Here is a 26,341-nt window from a genome sequence, read left to right as displayed (position 1 = left end):
AAAAGGAAAGTTTTGCTTTGGAAGACCCAAAGGTGCAGCAAAAGATCATATGGATAAAGAAAATGTGGTATGACATACACTGAAATATTATTCAACCTAAAAAAGGATAGAAATTCTGACACATGTTGCAACATGGGTGAACCTTGAAGACATTATGTAAAATGAAAGTCACATAATAATGACCAATACTGCATAATTCCACTTCTAGGAGGTGTCCAAAATAGTCAAACTCATGGAAAGAGAAAGTAGAATGGTAGTTCCCAAGGGCTGTAGGGATGGAGCTATTGTTTAATGAGTACAAATATTCAGTTTTTCAAGATGAAAAGATTTCTGGAAATGGATAGTGGTGCTTGTTGAACAACAATGTAAATGTATTTCATACCACTGAATTGTACACTTAAAAATTGTTAAACTGGTAAAAAGGTATGTTACAATGGTAAAATTTTATAATTAAAATTTTTTAAAGAGATTCTTGTTAAGACTTCTACCCTACCCATCTGCTTTCCACGCAAATATAAAAGAGTGTTACAATGCAAGACCAATTATCAACCATCCATTACCATTCAAATGTGAAGGCACTGGGGAAATGAGGTTAGAGGTGGAAGGAGGAAAATGGAGAGAAGGAGTGGTGTTGGACTGTGGAACATTGATCAAACAAAGAGGGCTCAGAAGTGTGCAATCTGAGCCACGTGCTGGGAAAAATGCCTTTGAAAAAGTTTTGAAGTAAAGGGTGGGAACAGACAAAGAGGATAATTCACACCCTGCTACTTCACAGGGTCCCCCCCTAAGAGCCACTAATCATGATCATTTGCAGATAACAGTGTTGGGAAGCAGGTAAACCTCCAGAATGCAAATCGACATAAATGCTAGGCGTGTTAATAACATGGGACGAGCAATAGTACAGACATATGTCACAGAGTAGGCACCTTGGAAAATACATGTAAGTACAGTTGACTCACAGTAAAGAAACCTAATTAAACCATGTAATTAAGCAGAATAAACCAGCGTGACATAAAACAAAAAAAAGGAAAACCACAGAAACATTCCATTGCCTTCCATATTCTAAATAATGGCTGTAACATAATATATATTCGAGATATACTTACTGAATAAAATTCACCTGAAAATCCAACAATTCACACACATTTTTACTGATTTTTGAGTCAAATGTTTCCGAATTTACTTAGCCAATTCTCACAGCTGAATCTAATTGCAAAATGGCAAATTGTTTATCGTGGCTTTTCTAGTTTTCAATAAACCCTTTCAACACAAATTTTCAGGGGTAAGGATGTTTTTGATGAATGATAATTCTTATCTAGAGAGGTATTTTCTTAGAGTCAGGTTTTCCCTCTAACCCTCCATCTGAGCTGCCCCAGCCTTAGCCACTTCCTGTGTAGGATGGAATTCCCTGCCTTGATCCCTACAACAGGTGGATGTATCAACAAGAGCTCTGGGGTTTGGGTACACCTCCCTCCAGCATGCCTCTCACTGTGGGCTCCTGAGTGCACAGAAATACACTGCAGAGTCCTCCAGCTGTGAAGCTGAGATGACAAGATGGATGGATTTTCTTGCCTTCTGGAAATTCAATGAGTAGCGACCTTCTGTGGCATTTTGTTGGTTGTGAGAATCTTGACGAACAAGGAAAATCATCTCCCCGCGGCTGGGCTGCTTGTACCACAATAGACTATAATTTGGATCGCTGGTGTCATATGTGCATTCCAGGATGACAGCCTCCTTCTCCTGTACTAACATCGCTGGTGGGGCTTGAGTTACCTTTTGGGAAATACTGGATCCTGAAGAAAAAAACATGGGATCAGAGTTTCAGAATAAGTCATCTGGCACAAGGAAATTGTGTTTTACACACTATTATCCCTCCCTTCCAAGGTACCCACAAGACACCACTTATGTCCCCTGTTTTTAGGTCATACAGGAGGAACATTACAATGGGGGCCATCCTTACCCAGCCACATTGAAGCCATTACCACCTTCAGAAGGCTGGACAGAAACATGTTTGAGTTTTTCCACTAGATGGGAAATGTCTTCTTCAATTTCAGAGCTCGGCACCGTGAGGGGAGCCTGCCAGGGTGAAGGAAGGATGGCTGGGTATGTGTTGCTGTTGCCCCAGAACAGGAAATAGAGGTTTCCTGTAGCAAGCTGTGTGGGTCATGTCACACTTCTCTCTGTACCAGCTGAGAGTCTCATTATCCAGACTTCTTTTTGCATTCAGTGACTCTAATGTGTAAAGTCACATCTGAAAATGAATGAGTAAAATTTTATATTGAAATGAGGATTGGTGGTTTAACTACAATATGTTCATTCATTGCATCTGTGATGAAAGTGGGTGGGAGGCACTTACTTAAAAATATGACAACTAAGGGTCACTTTCGGGACACATATACTAAAATTAGAATAATACAGAGAAAATTAGTATGGCCTGTGTGCAAGAATGATGTGAAAATTCATGAAGTATTCTATATTTTTAAAACTACTACATGTAATGTATTATGGAAACAGCATAAGATATAAGAATCATGAAAAAAGATGTAAGAATCGTGTATGCTCACACTATGTTATTTCACGTAAGATAGAAATAAATCACTTTATGATAAGAAGGCAAAATGTTTAGACTAACTGTAGCTCTTTCAATCTACCTATTAGTATGCCAGTATTCTTCCTCACTGTCAATGTCTGTTCAGATGCCTTTTTTGGGGCCAAAGGCTGGAAAATCTAATCACTTTTTGCTGAAAGGTTTAGACTGAAGCCCTCAGATAATAGATCCTGTCACCGAGGTCTCCTTCTTACATTGTTTAGTTTCAACAGCTCAGCTCTGTTTCAGAAAGGCCAGAATAAACATCAGAGTTTGTTCATTAATTATCAAATATTTAAATTTATATTTTTCTCATTACCTCAGTTGAACCACAGTAAGCCCCTGTACTTTGTATGCTCAGTTCTGAAAAGAATATACCAATAGGTGACACCATACACCTCCACAAGACTATTGACCGTATGATGATTGATTGTGATAAGACTTTCTCTGTGTGCACAGATTAAAAGTAAGGTTGTGTCCTAAGGATATTTTTCAACATCATGGCAAAGAGCAAAGATCCATTGCCTCTTACTGTTGACTTCCTGATACAGTAGCAAAGACTTAACATGCTTGTCTCAAAATCATTATAGCTTCAGCTAAATTGGTCAAAGCATCTTCAGAATTTGTACTGCAGTCTCCATGAAATATGATAGAACCACATAGAGTGCAACTGTCAGGCTCTCTAAGTGATAGACTATAACTATCTATAAACACCTAATGTTTTTCTACCACTGGCAGAGTAAATGTGAAATATTATTAATTTCTACTCCTATTACTCAACTCTAACACATTTCTCAATGAAGGGAGCCTCATGATTGCACTTATGTCATTCAAGAAGTGTCCATATCCAGGGTAAATCTGTCAGACACTCTGAGACCAGATTCTGAATTAATAGAATTTTAATAATCTTATCTTAAACATTGAAAGAGACAATACCAGACTGGTCATGCAATTACCACTCCAGAATCCTTTATAAAGTTCAATCACTTAGCAGAAGCAACATTAATTCAAGTGGCTGAACTAATGGATATCTTTTGGGCATGTCAATTTCCAAAAAAAAATTATGTAGTCAGTGTCAGTCAATATGCTTTTAAAGTATTCACACCTTCCAAACACTATAAAGACAGTGAGATTCCTTAACTTTCTTTTATTGACCCTTTCACATAGCTCATGTATCTTATAAGAAAGGAACAGCAAATACATGAATTATTGATGTCTTCGTGTTGTTAAAAAGAAATTTTATCATAATGACGAAAGATCACGATACAAAAGACACTGTAGAAGCTAGGGAAAAATGCCTGAGCAGGCCATCATGCTACGCATACATTTCCAACCAACGTCCTTATGTGAGCACCTCTTTTTTTTTTTTTAATTTTTTAATGTTTATTTATTTTTGAGACAGAGAGAGATACAGCATGAATGGGGAAGGGTCAGAGAGAGAGGGAGACAGGATCTGAAACAGGCTCCAGGCTCTGAGCTGTCAGCACAGAGCCTGACGTGGGGCTCGAACTCACGGACCATGAGATCATCACCTGAGCCGATGTCGGACGCTTAACCGACTGAGCCACCAAGGCACCCCGAGCACCTCTTAAAAAACAGAAAGACCAATCCATGGAAAAGTTTAATAATTCCAATTTGGTTGCAGAATATTTGGCACTAAGCTTGATAACGAGTCCCACATCAGGGGATCTCGGGCCCCGCTTCTGGTAAAACACAAGTCCTGGGTGAGCCCTGCTTCTCTCTCTCTCTCCCTCCCTCTCCTTCTTTCTCTTTACCCCCCCTTCCCAACTTGCACCCTCTCTCTCTTTCCCTTGCTCACTCACACCCTCTCTCTCCCTAAAAAAAAAAAGGCTATGGTTAGTAATGTTTAATTCAATCAAATGTGAAGTTGACTCAGGGAGGTTTGGAACAAGTTGTCTCTACATTAACCATTAGTCCAAATGCCTTTGTGTGCACTGCACTAACGAGGTGGCTAATAAGTGCATATAAAATGTTTCCCATATGCCTCAGAAAGAACGGTTTTAATTATAATGATAACACAAAATTACAAGTCCAAGAATACATTTAATTATCTTAAAACCACAGAGCTTTATTAAGAAAGGAAGACATATGAATGGAAAGAAACAGAACGCTCTGAAACAAATAATCAGATATACACATTAAGGACTTTTATTTTTCACAATCAATTTATACATTTAATTCCATCATAAAAATTAGATTAAAAGTATGTTTAAGTAGCAGAATTCATCTTTCCTTCTTTCTTTAAAAAACATCTACGGATAGCCCATTATATGAAAAAGTTTGTGCTAGGTACTGCGAATACAGCAGTGAATGAAATACAAAATTCTGTCTTCTAAATTCTATGAGAGAGTAATTGTGAACATATACTTAGAGAATTTTGTAAATGAGAATAGATTTCTGAGTTTTATCTTAAGTTCATATTGTCAAGTCATTCCCTATCTTAATTTCTCTCAAACACACAAATAATAGACACCATCACTGGGCTCTAAAGGAAAACCCATGCCACATTTTCTGAAAGAGAAAGTGATCAAATCACATATATGGCTGTCAAATTTTGTCCCAAATACAGAGGAAGAAAATTAGTATGAAACTGTACTTAATTAAAATATTTCACAGAGCTATTGTAAAGCAGATGTTAAATAAAACATTAAAAATAAAATAAAGTAGATGTTAGAGGTGAAAACATGATGGAAGGAATGCTCAAATTAAATTATATTAAGTGAAAAAATCATGTTCCTAATCAGAATATGATTTTTTAAGACTAAAATGAATATTAGCAATAATATCCAATTATAGAAGTATGACTTTCATATTTTTCACTTTATGTATTTCTATATTTGACATGTAATGTTGTAAAATCAGAAAAATAATAAATGCTGCTTGGAAACACAACATTTAAATGCCCATCTCATCCATAGTAAGGACTGAAATATTAGTACTAAGGGGTTATTTATGGGAAAGGCATCTGAATAGCATATGTAAACTCACATTTAAAGCCTGAATTTCAAAATAAAACCTTACTAACTCCCTTCAAGAATTCCATTGAGCAGCAATCATCCAAGAAAATGTTCTAACCCTGTCTGGGTCATCTCGATCCCTGTTGTCTTAAGTTATGCTTTAATGTCTAACACATTAGCTTCCGCCTGCAGACAAACAATAGCACAAACGATCTACTTGAAGTTCTGTGTCAAAGGACAGGGGCTGCCCAGTCACAGGTTTGGGTGCAGGCAGCAGGTGTCTGGGACGCAATGTGCACTTGCTGCACAGAAGTAGACAGCTGAGTCTGCAGGCTGGGCGGCTGCGATGTGCAGGGACAGATGCTTGGCCGTCTTATTCAGTAAAACAGTGAGTCTTTGGTCTTCTTTTTTGGCCACACTTGAACGAATGTCTATAATGAGCTGGGGACCTTTTCCAAGTTCTTGCTTATACCAAGGGAAGTAGTTTGAGGCACTGTCTGAGTAACTACAGGTGATAACACAGCTGTTTCCCTCCTGGACACTCAGGGTGGAAGGATGCTGCTCCACATTCTCTCCTCGGCTGAGCCCTGTGCAGAAAGAAAAGGTCAGAGAAAGGAGAGCAGTTCCCGCGTTATTATGCTTCAGAATTCCCCTTTTCTCCACTACCTGGAGGAAACCTGAGTAAAGCCAGTCTTGACTGCTGAAGACTATCCACTAATTACTCTGTTTCTCATAAACACTCAACTCACAGTGCAGCGGCAGCCACAAGAGCGTGATGAAAGCCCCCTCGGATGTCCTCATGGTTCCTCCCAATTACAATTACAATCACTTTCAGAATTGCCACCTCCAGCCAGCACAGCTACTTCTAGTACCGGCTCGCCCTTCTTTCCTGCATCAGTCAGAGTGGTTTCCCACGTGTCCACCAGCCAATAAGGAGACGGCTGTGCTTCTGCCAGACCTACTCATGCAGATGCTCTACCATGGACCCTCAGCCTGGTCTGTGGCAGCTCAGGTGCACCCTCCTGTGGTCACGTCTGTACTGAACTCACTGGGGAAAACCTTCTTTCCCTACCCCAAGCCTCTGAGGGACTCAGACGCATAATGGCAGCAATACATCAAACAAATTACATCCTAGACCAGAGACTAGATGCACAGGAAGAATGTAAACATTAAGATTTATACCTCTGCATACTACTGGGTCACTGTTAAGTTCAAAAGAGTAGATCCTGTTGCCGTTTACTCACTGATGGGCCTCGTGTACATGTTTGAAATGAGGAAGGAATCATGACTCACTGTCTTAAACAAAGAACATAGAAAACCTTCCCTTTCTGCCAAATCTACCAGCCTCATTTGTCTGTCATGGAGAAAAACTTTCCTAAAAGGAACATGCAAGCCAAAGATTAGAGTAAAAGAGAGAATATCATTTGATATTTCAAATAAGATAACTTTTATCTCAGTCGCTGCTTGTCCGAGCTGTCTGGCCCATGACCTTGCTACTCCCAGAGGACTGACAGTACCAACAGTCAGATGTGGAATCTTCCCTCAGTAAGATGACTGTGACAAAAAGTAGAAGACCAAATTTCAATCATAAGGGAGCAGGGAGATAACTTCCATCACTTACTTATTAATATTTCAACTATAGGAAACAGTTTGACCAAAGATTAGATTAATTTGCATAAAGAAATCTGACATGCTATTAAGAAATCTATTTGAATGTTATGTGTCTTATATTCTGCAAAGTATTGAAAGACAGACTAGACGTGCTGAGCAAACATCAAGCTGCACGCTCAGAAAATATAACCACATATGACTTTATCCTTGAACTGATTTCATTTTCTCAAATCAAGATAGATGGCATGTCTTAAAATGCAATTACCGACTCATGGACTCAGTAGAATTCCTTCTAAAGTATTAGCCAACTATTGTGTCATCCTTCCCCTTCCTGGTCATCACTGGTTCACATTCCATACTCTGTTATTTTTCTCCTAAACTCCTCTACAGTGTTCTCTCCCCAAATTCATTGATAAAGTTCTCTGGACCTATGAGTTTCCAGAATTATTGCCCTCTGTCTAAACCCTTTCTCATCCACTTGAATGTCTTGGAATTTTCTGATGACCTCTGTGAGAATAATTCCACGGAAGTCTAAATCTCGCATGTGCTCAGGAATAGTACCAACAGGAAACAGGCCCTAAAGAATTGATCAGAAGAAATGGTTTCTGGGAAACTAAGACCACTTCATTTCCAAAAGTGGAAGCTCCTTTCTATGATTCATACTCACTGATCCTCTGAAATGAAAAGAATAAAGCTAATCTTCCTTCCATATCTCCCATCCTTCAGGTTTAAAGACAGCTATGGTGAAGAACATCAACTCAATATGTAAATATATGGGTATATATAAAATGTGCTTTTATGTATGTAAAACTTCTTGATTTGGGGAATCTTTCATTCTCTCACCCATTCCCCATAAAATGAGAATTCTCAAACTCTTCCCTAGTCAAATTTCCGTTTTCTCGGATCTAGACACTGAGGTCAATATAGGCACTTTTGAGGTGTGACACACAGAACTGAATGTGATGTTCTGAATGTGAGCATTCATACGAATAATGTTCTTCCATGTATTGACCGTAACACAGATAGATACAGCCATCTCTTGGACAAAATTCCCAACTCCATGATTATTTCAGAGAATATTGCTTTACTTCTTGTCAGAGTGTTGGCCTAGAAAACCTTCATCAAACACCTTCATGGACTCCCAGCTCCAGAAGTCTTCCAAATCCAGTGATCTTTTTTTGTAGACAATGTGTGAGTCATGCTCATTATACTCATCCTGACTTCAAGGGATACCCATCTGGGGTAATAAATATATTTGCTACTTGGGGGAAAGTCCTTAGAAATGCATGTAGGTGTTCAGATGACACTATCACCTTCGGTTCCCTCCTCCAGAAACCAGTGAGTGGAGGATGAGCCTGCAGGTAGAACAACAGTGGCTCAGGCTTAGTCTCCTTTCCTGCCCACGGTGTCAGATATTTACACAAATTACAGCTCTCCATTCAGGCGATCAAACTGTTGGACCATGGCTTTCACAGACCCAAACTACAGAGATCTAAGTGGCTGGACTTGCATTAGATACTTTCTCTTTACCCAGGAGAATGATCATGCAGCAAGGAGGCAGGGGAAGGAAATGAGCAAACTGGTTTCTTTCTCTCCCAGCTCTTTGACTACCTAATTGTTCCATACTGTACCCTTGGATACAGCCTCTGTTTTGTAAAATGAAGTGGACTAAAAAACCCTTTCGAAAGGGCTCTTCCAGCTTTAAATTTGTTTCATACTATATAACACAGCAAATATTTATTGAGGACTGGCTGAGAGCAGTGTGGACTTGTGTGAGTGTGGGGTTAAATTGCATGCATTGTGGAACCCCAAGATTATTTCCACAACCGTATGTGATCTCATAGGTCTGAGGTTTCTCCTAACCAACAGTGGGACCTCTTCAGAAGCAGAGACACAGTCCCCAGGATGAGATCCTATCTGGGTTTTCATTTCTTCCATGAGATCAATAATGAATCAAGGGGAACTAAATCCATACAAAAATGGAATCAAATGGGACTTTATTCACTGAGTGTAAAGACCATCATAAGCAGTGAGATCCAGGTGGCTCCATGGGTAAGCACGGTGTTCTTCTGGAGACCTATTTCTTATATAAATCTATTACATATCATACATACATATCATATGAGGAAAAGAAAATCTCTGCAACTGAGAGAGGCTGGAGGAGGTGGATGAGCTTACTAACATGGAAAGCAAGAAGCACTTTTTTAAAAAAAAAATTTTTTTTACATTTATTTTTGAGAAACAGAGTGAGACAAAGCGTGAACGGGGGAGGGGCAGAGAGAGTAGGAGACACAGAATCTGAAGCAGGCTCCAGGCTCTGAGCAGGCAGTCAGCACAGAGCCTGATGCAGGGCTCGAACCCACGAACTGTGAGATCATGACCTGAGCCGAAGTCGGACGCTGAACCGACTGAGCCACCCAGGCGCCCCAAGAAGCACTTTTTAAAACAGCCTAACTACTTTCTGGATTCTGGCTTTCTCCTTGAAGATTTAGTATGGAGGTTCAAAATTTCCAGCCAGGACTGCTTATATAATTTTTAAGATTGATTCAAAAGGAAAATTTGAGATCTTCATTCACACTTGATCTTAGCCAAAAGGCTGAGAAGCAATTGAGATCTTTATTCCAAAAGGAGGCTCATTAGGTAATGTTTCTAGTAGAACCATTTTTCTAAAATGCTTTAACTCTTCATTTCATGTCTCTGAATTTAATTTTTTAAAGGTTTTCATTTTTTTCAGCTATTTTAGGGTTCAATGAAAACTTAGGAAGCACATACTGAGGTTTCTATTCCACCTTCTGCACGGCCTCTCCCATTATCAACTTCCCCATGGCAGTGGTGTACCTTTAACAATGGATGAACCTATGTTGACACATTGTATCACCCAAAGTCCTCAGTTTACCAGGGGTTCACTCTTGGTGTTACACATTTTATGGTTTTGAACAAATGTACAATGGCATGTATCCACCACTGTAGTATCATAGTGAGTAGGTTCACTACACTAAATATTCTCTGTGCTCTGCTCACCCCTCCTGCTCCCCTCAACCCTTGGAAACCACAATCTTTTTTTTTCAATATATGAAATTTATTGTCAAATTGGTTTCCATACAACACCCAGTGCTCATCCCAAAAGGTGCCCTCCTCAATACCCATCACCCACCCTCCCCTCCCTCCCACCCCCCATCAACCCTCAGTTTGTTCTCAGTTTTTAAGAGTCTCTTATGCTTTGGCTCTCTCCCATTCTAACCTCTTTTTTTTTTTCCTTCCCCTCCCCCATGGGTTTCTGTTAAGTTTCTCAGGATCCACATAAGAGTGAAACCATATGGTATCTGTCTTTCTCTGTATGGCTTATTTCACTTAGCATCACACTCTCCAGTTCCATTCATATTGCTACAAAGGGCCATATTTCGTTCTTTCTCATTGCCCTGTAGTACTCCATTGTGTCTATAAACCACAATTTCTTTATCCATTCATCAGTTGATGGACATTTAGGCTCTTTCCATATTTTGGCTATTGTTGAGAGTGCTGCTATAAACATTGGGGTACAAGTGCCCCTATGCATCAGTACTCCTGTATCCCTTGGGTAAATTCCTAGCAGTGCTATTGCTGGGTCATAGGGTAGGTCTATTTTTAATTTTCTGAGGAACTTACACACTGTTTTCCAGAGTGGCTGCACCAATTTGCATTCCCACCAACAGTGCAAGAGGGTTCCCATTTCTCCACATCCTCTCCAGCATCTATAGTCTCCTGATTTGTTCATTTTGACCACTCTGACTGGCGTGAGGTGGTATCTCAGTGTGATTTTGATTTGTATTTCCCTGATGAGGAGCGACGTTGAGCATCTTTTCATGTGCCTGTTGGCCATCCGGATGTCTTCTTTAGAGAAGTGTCTATTCATGTTTTCTGCCCATTTCTTCACTGGGTTATTTGTTTTTCAGGTGTGGAGTTTGGTGGGCTCTTTATAGATTTTGGATACTAGCCCTTTGTCCGATATGTCATTTGCAAATATCTTTTCCCATTCCGTTGGTTGCCTTTTAGTTTTGTTGGTTGTTTCCTTTGCTGTGCAGAAGCTTTTTATCTTCATAAGGTCCCAGTAATTCATTTTTGCTTTTAATTCCCTTGCCTTTGGGGATGTGTCAAGTAAGAGATTGCTACGGCTGAGGTCAGAGAGGTGTTTTCCTGCTTTCTCCTCTAGGGTTTGGATGGTTTCCTGTCTCACATTCAGGTCCTTTATCCATTTTGAGTTTATTTTTGTGAATGGTGTGAGAAAGTGGTCTAGTTTCAACCTTCTGCATGTTGCTGTCCCGTTCTCCCAGCACCATTTGTTAAAGAGACTGTCTTTTTTCCATTGGATACTCTTTCCTGCTTTGTCAAAGATTAGTTTGCCATACGTTTGTGGGTCTAGTTCTAGGGTTTCTATTCTATTCCACTGGTCTATGTGTCTGTTTTTGTGCCAATACCATGCTGTCTTGATGATGACAGCTTTGTAGTAGAGGCTAAAGTCTGGGATTGTGATGCCTCCTGCTTTGGTCTTCTTCCTCAAAATTACTTTGGCTATTCGGGGTCTTTTGTGGTTCCATATGAATTTTAGGATTGCTTATTCTAGTTTCGAGAAGAATGCTGGTGCAATTTTGATTGGGATTGCATTGAATGTGTAGATAGCTTTGGGTAGTATTGACATTTTGACAATATTTATTCTTCCAATCCATGAGCAGGGAATGTCTTTCCATTTCTTTATATCTTCTTCAATTACCTTCATAAGCTTTCTATAGTTTTCAGCATACAGCTCTTTTACATCTTTGGTTAGATTTATTCCTAGGTGTTTTATGCTTCTTGGTGCAATTGTGAATGGGATCAGTTTCTTTATTTGTCTTTCTGTTGCTTCATTGTTAGTGTATAAGAATGCAACTGATTTCTGTACATTGATTTTGTATCCTGCAACTTTGCTGAATTCATGTATCAGTTCTAGCAGACTTTTGGTGGAGTCTATCGGATTTTCCATGTATAGTATCATGTCATCTGCAAAAAGCGAAAGCTTGACTTCATCTTTGCCAATTTTGATGCCTTTGATTTCCTTCTGTTGTCTGATTGCTGATGCTAGAACTTCCAACACTATGTTAAACAATAGCGGTGAGAGTGGGTATACCTGTCGTGTTCCTGATCTCAGGGAAAAAGCTCTCAGTTTTTCCCCATTGAGGATGATGTTAGCTGGGAAACCACAATCTTTTTACTGTCTCCACAGTTTTGCCTTTTCCAGAATGTCATGTAGTTGGAATCATAACATATGTAGCCTTTTCAGATTGGCTTCTTTAACTTACTAAAATGCATATAAGTTTCCCCTATCTCTTCATGGCTTGATAGCTCAGAATTATATTTTTATAATTTTTAGCACTGAACATATTCCATTGGTTGGATATACCACCATTTATCTACCCATTTGCCTATTCAAAGACGTGATGCTACTCCCAAATTTTGGCCATTATGGATAAAACCGCTATAAAACACCTGTATACAGGTTAGTGTGTGGACATAAGTTTTCAAACTCTTTGGTTAGATACTCAGGAAAGTCATTGCTGGGTCATATGGTAAGAGTATGTTTAGTTGTGTGAGAAATTGCCAAACTGTTTTATTGAAATGGCCATGTATACACTTCCATTTTGTAGTAATTTACCAACAAAATTTACTATACCCTTTTACAACATGTCAAAGCCGCAGGTAGTCCAAAGCACGCACAGGCGCAACAGGTGGTCCCGCCCACTGCCCAGCTCACACACAACCTGCTGTGACCGAGAACCTGAGCCTGCATGTGTTCGCACGCTGTGTCCTGCTGCCCGTGGACCTCCTCTGCTCATGCATATGTTCTACCCTCTAACAGGACTTCACTTACAAAACACCATTACAAAGATAAAATTATTTTAATTTCGAGACAGTGATGGCAGAGCATTAAAACAAGGCCAGGGCTCCTTCTGAGAGTCAAAGTGCTGTGGAATTGCACAGGTCACATGCTCTAGAAGCTGGCTCTGCACCCAGTTTCTGGGAGTCTGTCCATTTATGTCCACCATAATTGTCAAGGCTTCCTAGCAACGCCCTTTCATCAACATAAAAACAGTGCAAGCTGGAATTCAGTTTGTGTTTTAATTATTCCACATGCAAGTTTGAACTTTGAGTTTGGAGTCAGAAGTCTTTGTCTCTGCCTACAACAGAGAAGAGTTTCTTTTAGAGTAGTTCCAGAATATTTATACTTCATTTCCCTAATGGTGAATGATGCTACAAAATCATGAGTAATACATTCACTCAAAACACAAGGAAAAGCAATGGATTTCAATGGAACAGAAGGAAAATTTCCATGAGCTCTTCCACCCAAGGTGCTATTTAGAAATGACAATTGGGTACTTTTGTCAGTGATATATATAAACACATTGTAAAAACTGATCATTAGAAATCCTTTTGTGATTCTGAAGACTCTTCTACATCAGGTAGCTAGCAGATAAGCTCTCATGTCACCTCAGATGCTCTAATTTAGGAATAATATGACCTCAACCAAGTCACTTTTGCTTTAAAATCCTCACCTTATTCGTGCATAAAATAAAAGTACTTATTACAGGGCATTATCTTACCAAAATAGAAAATAATTGTAATAAGTTAAGTAGAGTGGTTGAACTTCAATAAAAATTGTTTTATTATATTTGTATTTCCAGGAGTGTAAAAGCCGAATACAAACTTTAAAAAACATTACACACGTTCTGTTTTATTTTCTTTGAAAAAAAAAAAAAACCATGTGCAGTTAACTGAAAAATTTAGTCATCTCTTAGTCATATGGTCATGGTTGATGACCATATATGTTTTCAAGCCTTTTCCCTCTGAGTAATTTACATATAATTTATATGCTAGCTGCCAGGAGATATGTTTCAACTGGGCATTGGATATTGGCATCTCCGTCAACTACTCCAATGGTTCCATGGTAGAGCTTTTTACCTGGAAAGGGCTTTCTGGGAAGAAAAAGGGCAAGAAAAGCAAAAGTGAAATGACAGCCCTGATGGGTTACTTTTAGGAGAGAAAAAAGTACTGTAACATAAGTATGAAAATGTGCAAAAACTCCTGTGTGGGCAAATAAGTGCCTGCCCCATGAAGAGCTGGGGCCACGAGCCCAGCTGCATTTTGGGGACAGGCTGCAGAGCAGCAGGGAGCACTGTGCCTCCACCGCACACAGATAGGTGGCTGAGTCTTCCTGCTGGGAGGCCCTGATGTGCAGGCTGCTGTGCCGGTCTTTAGTGTTCACCGTGCAGTTCAACCTCCCATCCTGCTTCATCCCTGAAGTGATGTAAAACAGCCGGGTGGGGCTGCCGCCCCCGGGGTTCTCTCGGAACCACTGCACGCTTTTCACCGAGCTGGAAAAATTGCACCTCAGGGTAGAGCTGGCTCCCTCCTGGAGGCTCAGGGCTGCAGGTGTCTGCTCCACGTCCATCCCTCTCACCCCTGCTTGGAAAGACAAAACCAAACACAAAAGAAGTCACTGCAGAGCCACTGAGGCAGTTTTCAAACCCATAAAGTATTCCCGGGAACACCCGCTGAGGGTGTAGACCCTGCAGGAGCTCTGTGCAGCTCCCCCTCCACTGCGGGCTGTGAACCTCCCCAGCCCCCGTCTGGGACGCCCCCACTCACAGCAAACCTGCACCCACAGAAGCCCCAGCAGGGCTCCCCGCTGTCTCTTCATGACTCCTTGTCTGGTCGCTGATGTGCCTTCACCCCTACTCTGAAGAGTGTAGAGTCTTGGGTCAGAGAAGTTGTGTTGTCAACAGTCACCACGTCCCTCCAGAATCACTGAGCACCAATCACACCTGAACCCTGTCAGTCCCGGAACTGAAACTCCACCCACAGCGGCCCAAGAGACTGCAGAGCAATGTATCCAAAACTGTGCTTGCCAACGGTGCAGGGAGGTAGGGACGATATTTCCAATATGTGAAGTTATAAGAGTTTTTTTTTTCCCTGAAAATACTTTTTGTAAGAAATTTGTGGATTAGAGGAAAGTGGATAATATTTCTGTATAAGTCAGTGTGTCAATGGGTTACAAAGAACCTTGAAAAGTCACAGGGAAGAGTAACCCATCACCCAAATTGCATGGTTTGATAGACAATGTGAGAATTCAATTATATAAAAATACTAATAAAGGGAAATTATATGATAGCGTGTATTGTGGAAGTAAATATAATTTCTTGAAATCAAGAGAGTTCTAGAAACCACGATGGACAGTCACCATCTGCACAGAAAATGATTCCAAGCAGAATTTAGTTGGTGAATAATAAGATGTTTGTATAATGTCCACTCTGATTTAATATACACCTCTCCGCCTCTCTTGTGCAACCCGTGGACACCCTGCTCACCCACACAGCTGATTTTTGCTGGTCTACATGCTACTGGTCAAAGTAAATATTGTAGCCTCCCTTTTCTTCCATTTTTCTTCCTTATTTTTTTCTCTTCTCTTCATTCTCATTCCTTCCACTCTGAGCAGAGATAAATGAAAAGGTAGGCTGTCTGGGATATTGAAATAATTTCTATGTCAGTGGGTTTGTGTGATTTTATTGATAACCATGGAAAACAGGTAATAGGATGTTTTCCATTGAGCTTCCACAGTCACAATGCCCAGAAATATTCTTATCCTGGTACTTGTGCTCAGCGAGTCATCCTCACAGGGTATTTATGGAGATATGGGTTCCACCTTTTTGAAGTTTATGTGGAATGGCAGAACTGGAAACCTGAGATGAATTTTAGGCAAACAATGTCCCCCTTCCCCCCCCCCCAACCTTTGCTATTTATAATTTGACTGGGTCACATGACTTCTGTTCTCTCTTCAACTGTTCAACTCTTGGACCATCACAAAGTCTTTGTTTCTTACAAAGCCTAGAGTGCCCCCTAGAGGACTGAAACAATCAGCAAAGACCACTTTATACCAAGCAACTCAGCAGACACAGAGCCCCCCAGCCCCATTCATTCCATGCTTCCTGATGAAGGAAATGCAGATGGTCAAAATAGAAGGTAACTGCTCAGATTGAATGGGGATTAAAAATGAACCAAAGCCCACATGTAAAATGGAATTTCATGGAAATTGATATCAGAAAATATTTTGATAAATCTCAACCTGTGCTGTTTACTTGATTTCTTTAACTTAGTTCAAAATAAATCTACAGGGGCATCTGGATGGCTCAGTTGGTTAACTGCTGGGCTCTTGGTTTCAGCTCAGGTCATGATCTCATGGTTTGTGGGTTTGAGCCCCACCTCGGGCTCTGTGCTGACAGCACAGAGCCTGCTTGGGATTCTCTTTCTCCCTCTGTCTCTGCCACTCCCCTGTCCATGCACTCTCTTGCTCTCTCTCTCTCAAAATAAATAAATAAACTTAAAAACTTTTTTAAATAAACCCATAGAAGAGAGGGGCCAAGATGGCAGAGCAGCATGGAACTTCTCAGCTTTTCTTGTCCCTGAAATGTAGCTAGATCAGCACCAAACCATATTGCACACCTAGAAAATTGATCTGAGGATTAACACAACAATCTGCATAACTTGAGCCACAGAACTTGGCAAGTACACAGTACAGAAAGGTAAACTTGGAGAGACAGAAGCCACAGAGGGTAGGGAACTGTTTTTGCAGAGAGAGGACAGAGAAAGTGGGGAGAGTACAGGAAAAGCACTCCTCCTGAAGCAGCTGGAGAGAAAGAAAAAGGTGGAAACACCCAAAGTGACTGAACAAGAAAGGAAGAAAGGAGAAAGGAGATGGTTTCAATACCAATAGGACTCTATAAACAGGGGAGAGCAGTGTCAGAAAGTCCATAGCTCAATACCTGGTGGTACTCTGGTGGGAAAAGTGAATACCCTGGAGCAGGCAGCAAGGTCCGAGGGATCCATTGGCCACACAGGGAGTAGAAGTTCCCCTGCTTGGAGGACATTTGGTAGAGGCTATAGGACCTCCCCACAGGCAAAGGTCCCATTGGACACCAGAGAACAGCCATGTTTGCTGATATTGGAACCAAAGTGCCAGGGTGTGGTGAAACCTGGCACCGGCTGTGTGTTGTGCTTTCCCATAATCTCTGAACCTCTACTCCTGTGTGATCACATGAACTTTTTTCTGGGGCAAACATGCACCCAGCCACAATCTCTGAACCTCTGCAACAGTGCAACCACACAAACATTCCCAAGGCAAAGCCAGCAACCAGCCCTTGCTCCTGGAAACCCTCCCCCAGAGGGTCAGAGCAGGTCCAAGCTGCAGGGCTCTCAGAAATGAGGGGAATGTAAACACAGCCCCATATGAGATATAATTCAGGAGAGAGGTGCAACCTGGCAGACTGCTGGCTTGGACATGAACAGTGTAGAAGAAGGAAGTGGATGGAAGCCAGAGACAAAGGAAGGGTACTTGATTGATGGTCGGTGAGAGCAGAGTTCCAGTGCCATAGACTGGAAGATGGGTGACACCATTTCCACCTCTCCCACGCATGTGCATATATGCGCATGCGAGCCACAGCAATCCACCCCAGTAAGCTAAGCACCACCACCTAGTGGAGAACCCAGCCATTACGTTAACCCCATCCAACCACACCAACCAAGCTCAAGCCCTAGAGAACCACCACAAATCTATCCACAGGCTTAGTGTATGGACTATAAAGTGCTTCATAGTTAGACTTCTAGGGAAACTGGATGTTATTCGAATTTCATTCTGTTCATTGGTCCATCTATTTGAGGTTTTTTGTTTTGTTTTTTGCTTTTGTTTTTTTTGCTTTTTCTTGGATACAGAAAGAGAAAGAATTTATTCTTATTTTCTGCTTTTTAAAGCAATTTGTATAACTTTTTTATTATATTTTTTAATTTTTTGTATACACACACACACACACACACACACACACACATATACCACACACATATACAATGGAATACTACTTGGCAATGAGAAAGAATGAAATTATGCCATTTGCAGCAATGTGGATGGAAATGGAAGGTATTATGCTGAATGAAATAAATCAGTCAGAGAAAGGCACATATCATATGTTTTCACTCATATGTGGATCTTGAGAAACTTAACAGAAGACCTTGGGGGGAGGGAAGGGGAAAAAATATTTACAAACAGAGAGGGAGGGAGGCAAACCATAAAAGACTCTTAAATACAGAGAACAAACAGGGTTGATGGGGGTTTGGGGGAGAGGGGAAAATGGGTGATGGGCACTGAGGAGGGCACCTATTGGGATGAGCACTGGGTGTTATATATAAGCAATGAACCACGAGAATCTACCCCCCAAAACAAGAGCACACTTTACACACTATATGTTAGCCAATTTGACAATAAAATATATTTTAAAAATTTGTTTAACTTTTTTACTATGTTTTTTATTTTGTAAATTTTTTATTCTATTTTGCTTTCTTCATTTCATTTTATTGTATTGTATTGTATTGTATACATCTTTAAATTTTTTTTAATTTTTCTTATTTTTTCTTTTCTTTTCCTTTTTTCTCCATTATATCAAGCTTCTTTCAACAGCCAGACCAAAACATACCTAGGATCTAGTTTCCTTTTGTTTGATTTTTTGTGTTGTTTTTAATTTTTTAATTTTAATTTTTTATTTTATTAATTCTTTGTCTTTCTCCAAAATGACAAAATGAAGGAATTCACTCCAAAAGAAAGAACAGAAAGAAATGACAACCAGTGACTTAATAAACACAGATATCACCAAGATGTCTGAACTAGAATTTAGAATCATGATAATAAGAATACTAGCTGGGGTTGAAAAAAGCATAGAATCCCTTTCTGCAGAGATAAAAGGAGTACAATCTAGTCAAGACAAAATTAAAAATGCTATAACGGAGATGCAATTTCAAATGGATGACACCATGGCAAAGAAGGATAAGGCAGGGCAGCAAATCCGCAATACAGAAGACAAAATTATGGAGAATAAATGAAGCAAAAAAAAAAAGAGGGAAACTAAGGCAAAAAAGCATGATATATAAGAATTAGAGAACTCAGTGACTCATTACAAAGTAATAACATCCGAATCATAGGAGATCCAGAAGATGAAGAGAGAGAAAAAGGGGTAGAAGGGTTTTGTGAGCAAATCATAGCAGAAAACTTTCCTAACCTAGGGAAAGACACAGGCATCAAAATCCAGGAAGCACAGAGAAATCCCAGTAGATTCAACAAAACTGACCACCAATAAGGCATATCATGGTCAAATTCACAAAATACAAAGACAAGGAAAGAATTATGAAAGCAGCAAGGGAAACAAAAGTCCTTAACATACAAGGGAAGACAGATCAGGTTCACAGCAGACCTATCCACAGAGACTTAGCAGGCCAGAAAGGAGTGGCAGGATATAGTCAATGTGTTGAATCAGAAAAATATGCAGCCAAGGATTATTTTTTTTCTTTTTTAATTTTAATGTTTATTTTTGAGGGAGAGAGAAAGAATGTGAGTGGGCAAGGGGCAGAGAGAGAGGAGACACAGAATCTGAAGCAGTCTCCAAGTTTGAGCTGTCAGCACAGAGCCTTACACAGGGCTCAAACTCATGAACCGTGAGATCATGACCTAAGCCGAAGTCAGGCACTTAACCAACTGAGCCACCAATGTGTCCCTACAGCCAAGAATTCTTTATCCAGCAAGGCAGTCATTCAAAATAGGAGAGACAAACAGTTTCCCAGACAAACAAAAATTAAAGGAGTTTGTGACCACTAAACCAGCCCTGCAAGAAATTTTGAGGGGGACTCTCTGAGGGGAGAAAACATGAAAAATAAATAAATAAATACCAAAAACAACAAGGACTAGAAAGGAATAGAGAACACCACCAGAAACTCCAACTCTACAGGCAACACAGTGGCAATAAATTCATATCGTTTAGTACTCACTCTAAATGTCAATGGACTAAATGCCCCAATCAGAAGACATAGGATAATATAATGGATAAGAAAACAAGATCCATCTATATGCTGTTTACAAGAGGCCCATTTTAGACCCAAAGATACCTTCAGATTGGAAGTAAGGGGATGGAGAACCATCTATCATGCTAATGGTCACCAAAAGGAAGCCAGAGTAGTCATACTTACATCAGATGCCCTAGATATTAAAATAAGGACTGTAACAGATGAAGAAGGGTATTATATCACAATTAAGGGGTCTATCCACCAAGAAGATCTAACAATTGTAAACATATGCCCCTAATGTGTAACACCCAAATATATAAATCAATTAATCACAAACATAAAGAAACTCATTGATAATAATACCATAATAGTAGGGACTTCAACATCCCACTTAGAGCAATGGACAGATCATCTAAGCAGAAAATCAACAAGGAAACAATGGCTTTGAATGACATACTAGACCAGATGGACCTAACAGACATATTCAGTACATTTCACCCTAAAGCAACAGAATACACATTCTTCTCAATTGCACAAGGAACATTCTCCAGAATAGATCACATGCTGGGACACAAATTAGCCCTCAACAAGTACAAAAAAGATCAAGATCATACCGTGCATATTTTCAGAGTACAATGCTATGAAACTCGTAATCAACAACAAGAAAAAAATTTGGAAAGACAACAAATACTTGGAGATGAAAGAACATCCTACTAAAGAATGAACAGGTTAACCAAGAAGTTAAAGAGGAAATTAAAAAGTACATGGAACCTAATGAAAATGATAATACCACAGGGGAGCCTGGTTGGCTTAGTTGGTTAAGTGTCTGACTTTGGCTCAGGTCATGATCTCACAGCTTGAGATCACAGCTTGTGACTTTGAGCCCCATCAGGCTCTGTTCTGACAGCTCAGAGCCTGGAACCTGCTTCAGATTCTGTGTCTCCCTTTCTCTCAGCCCCTCTCTCTGCTCAAGCTTGCTCTCTCTCTCTCTCTCTCTCTCTCTCTCTCTCTCTCCCTCAAAAATAAACATTAAAAAATTTTTTAAATAAATAAAAAAAGAAAATGATAAGACCACAGCCACAAACCTCTGGGATACAGCAAAGGCAGTTATAAGAGGGACATATATAGTAATCCAGGCCTTTCTAAAGAAGGAAGAAAGGTCTCAGAAACACAACCTAACCTTACATCTTAAAGAGTTGGAAAAAGAACAGCAAATAAACCCCAAACCAGCAGAAGATGGGAAATAATAAAGATTAGAGCAGATATCAATGATATCGAAATTACAAAAAACAGTAGGACAGATCCAGGAGTTTGTTCTTTGAAAGAATTAACAAAATTGATAAACATGTAGCCAGTTTATTCGAAAAGAAAAAAGAAAGGACCCAAATAAATAAAATCAAGAATGAAAGAGGAGAGATCACAACCAATGCCACAGAAATACAAACAATAATAAGAGAATATTATGAGCAATTATATGCCAATAAAATGGGCAATCTGGAAGAAATGGATGAATTCCTAGAAACATATAAACTACCAAAACTGAAACAGGAAGAAATAGAGAATTTGAACAGACCCATAACCAATAAAGACATTGAATTAGTAATCAAAAATATCCCCCCCCCCCAAAAAAAAACAAGAGTCCAGGGCCAGATGGCTTTCCAAGGGAATTCTACCAAACATTTAAGAAAGAGTTAACACCTATTCTTTAAGCTGCTCCAAAAAATGGAAATGGAAGAAGAACTTCCAAACTCTTTCTATGAAGCCAGCATTATCTTGAATCCAAAACCAGAGACCCCACTAAAAAGGAGAACTATAGAACAATTTCCCTGATGAACATGGATGCAAAAATTCTCAACAAGATACTAGCCATCCATATCCAACAATACATTAAAAGAATTATTCACGACAATCAAGTGGGGTTTATACCTGGGATGCAGGGCTGGTTCAATATCCTCAAACAATTAACGTGATTGATCACATCAGTAAAAGAAAGGACAAGAACCACATGATCCTCTCAATAGATGCAGAGAAAGCATTTGACAAAATAGAGCATCTTTCTTGATCAAAAACCCTCAAGAAAGTAGGGATAGAAGGATTGTACCTCAAGATCATAAAAGCCATATACAAAAGACCCACCACTAATATCATCTTCAATGGGGACAAACTGAGAACCTTTCCCCCTAAGGTCAGGAACATGACAGGGGTGTCCACTCTAACCACTATTATTCAACATAGTATTGGAAATCCTAACCTCAGCAATCAGACGAAACAGAGAAAGAAAGGGCATCCAAATCAGCCAGGAGGAAGTCAAACATTCACTCTTCTCAGATGACATGATACTCTATCTGGAAAACCCAAAAGATTTCACTAAAAAACTGCTAGAACTGATCCATGAATTCAGCAAAGTTACAGGATATAAAATCAATGCACAGAAATCAGTTGCATTCTCCTATACACCAATAATGAAGCAGCAGGAAGAGAAATCAAGGAATTGATCCTGTTTACAACTGCACCAAAAACCATAAAAAAAAAACAACAACACAGGAATAAGCTTAACCAAAGTTGTGAAAAATCTATACACTGAAAACAATAGAAAGCTTATGAAAGAAATTGAAGAAGACACAAAAAAGTGGGAAAAAAATCCAAATCCATGCGCATGGACTGGAAGAAGAAATATTGTTAAAATGTCGATACCACCCAAAGCAATCTACATATTCAATGGAATCCCTATCACAATAACACCAGCGTCTTTCACAGAGCTAGAACAAATGATGCTAAAATTTGTGTGGAACCAGTAAAGACCTCAAATAGCCAAAGCAATCCTGAAAAAGAAAACCAAAGCTGGATGCATCACAATTCTGGAAGATGATAGAAACATCAGTGGTTGTCAGGATTAGAAGGGGGACAGGAAGAATTTTTGTAAGTAAAAGAAAGCTGAACTGATAAGCAAAAATAAAAAACTTTAATAATACACAGGATTTGGATTGGGTGTATTTGGGTGGGAATTTTTCATATGCTCTTTTCCTCAGAAATCAACTTCCAATTTTCTGCTGGTTTAGAAAGTGATCATTGCTTGTTATAAAGGGCCGTGGAGTGCATGGCTATTCTATTACCTAGGAATTTTCTCACTCCATCCACTTATTTACCTTCCCTACGTGCCAATAACTTCAATACACGTATACGTACACATGCGTGTGTATGCAAACACACACATATACCAACGTAGGCAACATCCTCCTCCTCAGTTATTCAAAATATTCAAAAATATGTGGGGTTTCTTTTCCCTCAGCCTTTCCAGAGGGCACAGCACACACAGGTATTTGTACACCAGATGTCGTTTTCTTCTTTATCGAATCTTTCATGAAAGTTTGCATTTCTCCATATACTGCTCATTCTCTACAATTTGTTGGCCTCACTGTCTGCTGATAGCTTCTTTTCTGTTTCTATTTGGGTTTGTGGGTTTCTGCTCTGTAGGATGTTTTTCCTATCATTTGAATAGAGTTTTAGAGAAATCAAGAGATAACTTTGTATTTTTTATCTACCATTGTTTTTTCTAACGATTATATTTTTAGGTAATCTCTACATCCAACATAGGGCTTGAACTGATAACCCCAAGATCAAGAGTCACATGCTCTACCACCTGCACCAACCACGCACCCTTAGTCTACCATGTTTATCCAAATGTCTGAGAAAAATACTTAGTATATAACCTTTTGAATTACTTAAAGTATCTTTTAGCATACATTGATATTTATAGAAGTTGAAAATATAGTAAAACCTTGGATTTCAAACACCTTGTTCTGCAGGTGTTTGGAAGATGAGCAAACAGTTCTAATAAATTTTAACTTGATAAATGAGTGATGTCTTGCAATATGAGTAGTACCTGATCCTGAACATCTCATGATCACAATTGAGCCAATGGTTTTCTCTCTCTTTCGCTGTGGAATTGTGGGTGATGGTCTCCCATGCTCAGATGCTCAGCCTCAGGCTGTGGTGTTTGGCAGAAATCAGTGATTTTTCAGAATGTTGGAAGGTGCCCACAACTGGCCCTTGGACATTTTTTGTCATTTCAAAGCACCTATGGACAGTGTATGGACACTCTTGCTTTTCCATACAAGAGTGAGCTTAGGAATGCTGTGCTTCACTCTAGGTCAGGCTGCCTGCAGATATAGACCCTTTCCTCTGCTGCCTTATTGCCAGTTACATTAAATACAGTATGTGACAAGAGTTTATTAACACTGTACTGTAGTCAACATCCATGCGAGTGTATACAGTAGCCCCCATGCAGAAAAAGGTTGAAAGGAAAGGTGGTAAGAAGAAGGAGATGATTACAGTGGAAGTTGAGAAAGAAGTCATGGAGAAGTACCAATAAGGTATGCGAGTGGCCAAAATTCCAAGGTTTTATGAGAAGTCTACATCTGCATCTCCTCTATAGAGGAGGAGGAGGAGGAAAAGATGGAGGAATCCCTCACTTCAAATGACTTTAGGGAGATGTGTAAAATGTGGAAATAGTGCAAAATTTTGTAGACAATCACCACCTGAATAACGCTGTAGCAGTGCGAGCAATGAATCCTTTTAACAACAATGCAATGTCACATTTCTGCAAAATCCTCAAAAGGAGGCAAAAGCAAGTGTCATTGGATAGGTTCCTTGTTAAAGTTGCAAGAAAAAAAGATTCCATTGAGCCAATAGATAGCAATGATTCCATTAGTGATAGTGAAAGTCATCCTACATACTAACCTTCCTCTCTCTTATCTCCCTCACACCGGTCACAAAGGTTTTCAAAGGGAAGTGCAAGGTTAATCTGTTTATTTTTCCTTATGATTAGTATGTTCTTTTTATTTTGTATTATATTACAGTACTGTAATCATTTTTAAATGAATATTTTTGGGTTGTAGAATGAATCATCTAAGTTTCCATGATTTCTTATGGGGAAATTTCCTTTCATATACAAGTGCTTTAGATTACAAGCATGTTTCCAGAGCAAGCTATGCTCGCAAACCAAGGTTTGACTGTAAAATTTACATTTTAACCAATTAAATAAAAAAATAATTTTTTTAAATTTTTTAATGTTTATTTATTTTTGAGATACAGAGAGAGACAGCGTGAGCAGGGGAGGGGCAGAGAAAGAGGTGGACACAGAATCTGAAGCAGGCTCCAGGCTCCGAACTGTCAGCACAGAGCCTGACATGGGGCTCGAACTCACAAACCACGAGATCATGACCTGAGCTGAAGCCAGATGTTTAACTGACTAAGCCACCCAGCTGCCCCATAAAAAATTAATTTAAATCACGAATATATAACTAATATATAAGGAAATGTATTAATATTCTGATCATGGCTCACTCATAAAATCAGCTGATAAGGAGAGAATATTTAAAGAAGATTGTAATATTTGCAAAGTCTGGCAGTATATTTGCAGGGCAATGCAGAGTTTGCTTTTTCTATCATCATTTTCACTATTTCTCCTCATCCCATATCATTTCCAAAACCCATGATTTTTCTCCCTCTGGGAGAGACATCGGAGAAATCTATAGGATTTTCTGCCAGTATGACCTATGTATCTATATTGTTATAAAAAGTCAGTCCAAGAGCATTTAATCTCACCATATTGCCTGAGCACTGAAAACCATCTCACTCGAGTTCTTACTGTTCCAAAGCCAACTGATCTACTTAACTGGCCTGGACAGGAGTCATTTCCTCAATCATGTGTCTGCCCCCTCCCTTCATTTTGAACATCAGCCTGTGTCTACCATCTGATTTACTAGAAAAGAAACTAGGCCACAGGTCCCTTGCCTCTCTTTGATTGTCACTTCCACATGTTCCCCTCCTGTCTTCCCGCCCCTTCTTTCTCTATTCAAACCTGGTTTGGGGCTGCAGCTCTTCCTTCACCTCTCCTGCCCATCCTCTGTCAGGAAGACATGGGGCGGACACCACCTTCTCGGGCACACCCTGGCTCTCTCAGTGTGTCATTGGACACAGCAATACCCACCGGGGGGGCCTCAGCAGCTTGTGGGGCTGGACTTTCACTGCAGGGTGAGCAAGACACCACTTCAATGTTATGTGGTTCCACCTTGAAATTACTTAGGTCCTGGCTTAGGAACTATTGCATTTATATTGCACTAATGAACAGCTGGGTTTGGGGAGTGTTCCTTCTGGTTCCCATGCTCTAGCCATTTGTATGACTTGCGTATCAAGCAGACACTGAGGGGCAACCACCATACACTGTGCTGGAACCAGAGAAGATCAGAGACATTCAGTATCTGGGCCCCTGTTCTGC

General features: G+C 39.8%; 1 non-coding gene, 1 pseudogene and 2 gene segments (V, D, J or C); 1 reads left to right on the top strand and 3 right to left on the bottom strand.

The window, feature by feature from the left end:
* Nucleotides 1–2,375: 2,375 nt before the first annotated feature.
* LOC113601733 (U6 spliceosomal RNA) lies at nt 2,376–2,481 on the top strand. The gene has a single exon (XR_003423006.1). It is a non-coding gene; the product is annotated as a U6 spliceosomal RNA (small nuclear RNA).
* Nucleotides 2,482–4,666: 2,185 nt separating this feature from the next.
* LOC106971428 (T cell receptor alpha variable 13-1-like) lies at nt 4,667–6,575 on the bottom strand. The segment is given in 2 exon segments: nt 4,667–6,152; nt 6,315–6,575. Coding segments are annotated over 2 exon segments (387 nt in total).
* A 3,070-nt stretch (nt 6,576–9,645) lies between these two features.
* On the bottom strand, nt 9,646–9,784 carry LOC113601705 (uncharacterized; annotated as a pseudogene).
* A 4,061-nt stretch (nt 9,785–13,845) lies between these two features.
* Nucleotides 13,846–14,996, bottom strand: LOC113601528 (T cell receptor alpha variable 22-like). The segment is given in 2 exon segments: nt 13,846–14,646; nt 14,833–14,996. Coding segments are annotated over 2 exon segments (648 nt in total).
* Between the last annotated feature and the right edge of the window lie 11,345 nt (nt 14,997–26,341).

This window comes from Acinonyx jubatus, chromosome B3, assembly GCF_027475565.1.
Source record: "Acinonyx jubatus isolate Ajub_Pintada_27869175 chromosome B3, VMU_Ajub_asm_v1.0, whole genome shotgun sequence".
NCBI lineage: Eukaryota > Metazoa > Chordata > Mammalia > Carnivora > Felidae > Acinonyx > Acinonyx jubatus.
Note: the sequence above shows the minus strand (reverse complement) of the source record. Positions and strands in the feature narration are given on the sequence as shown.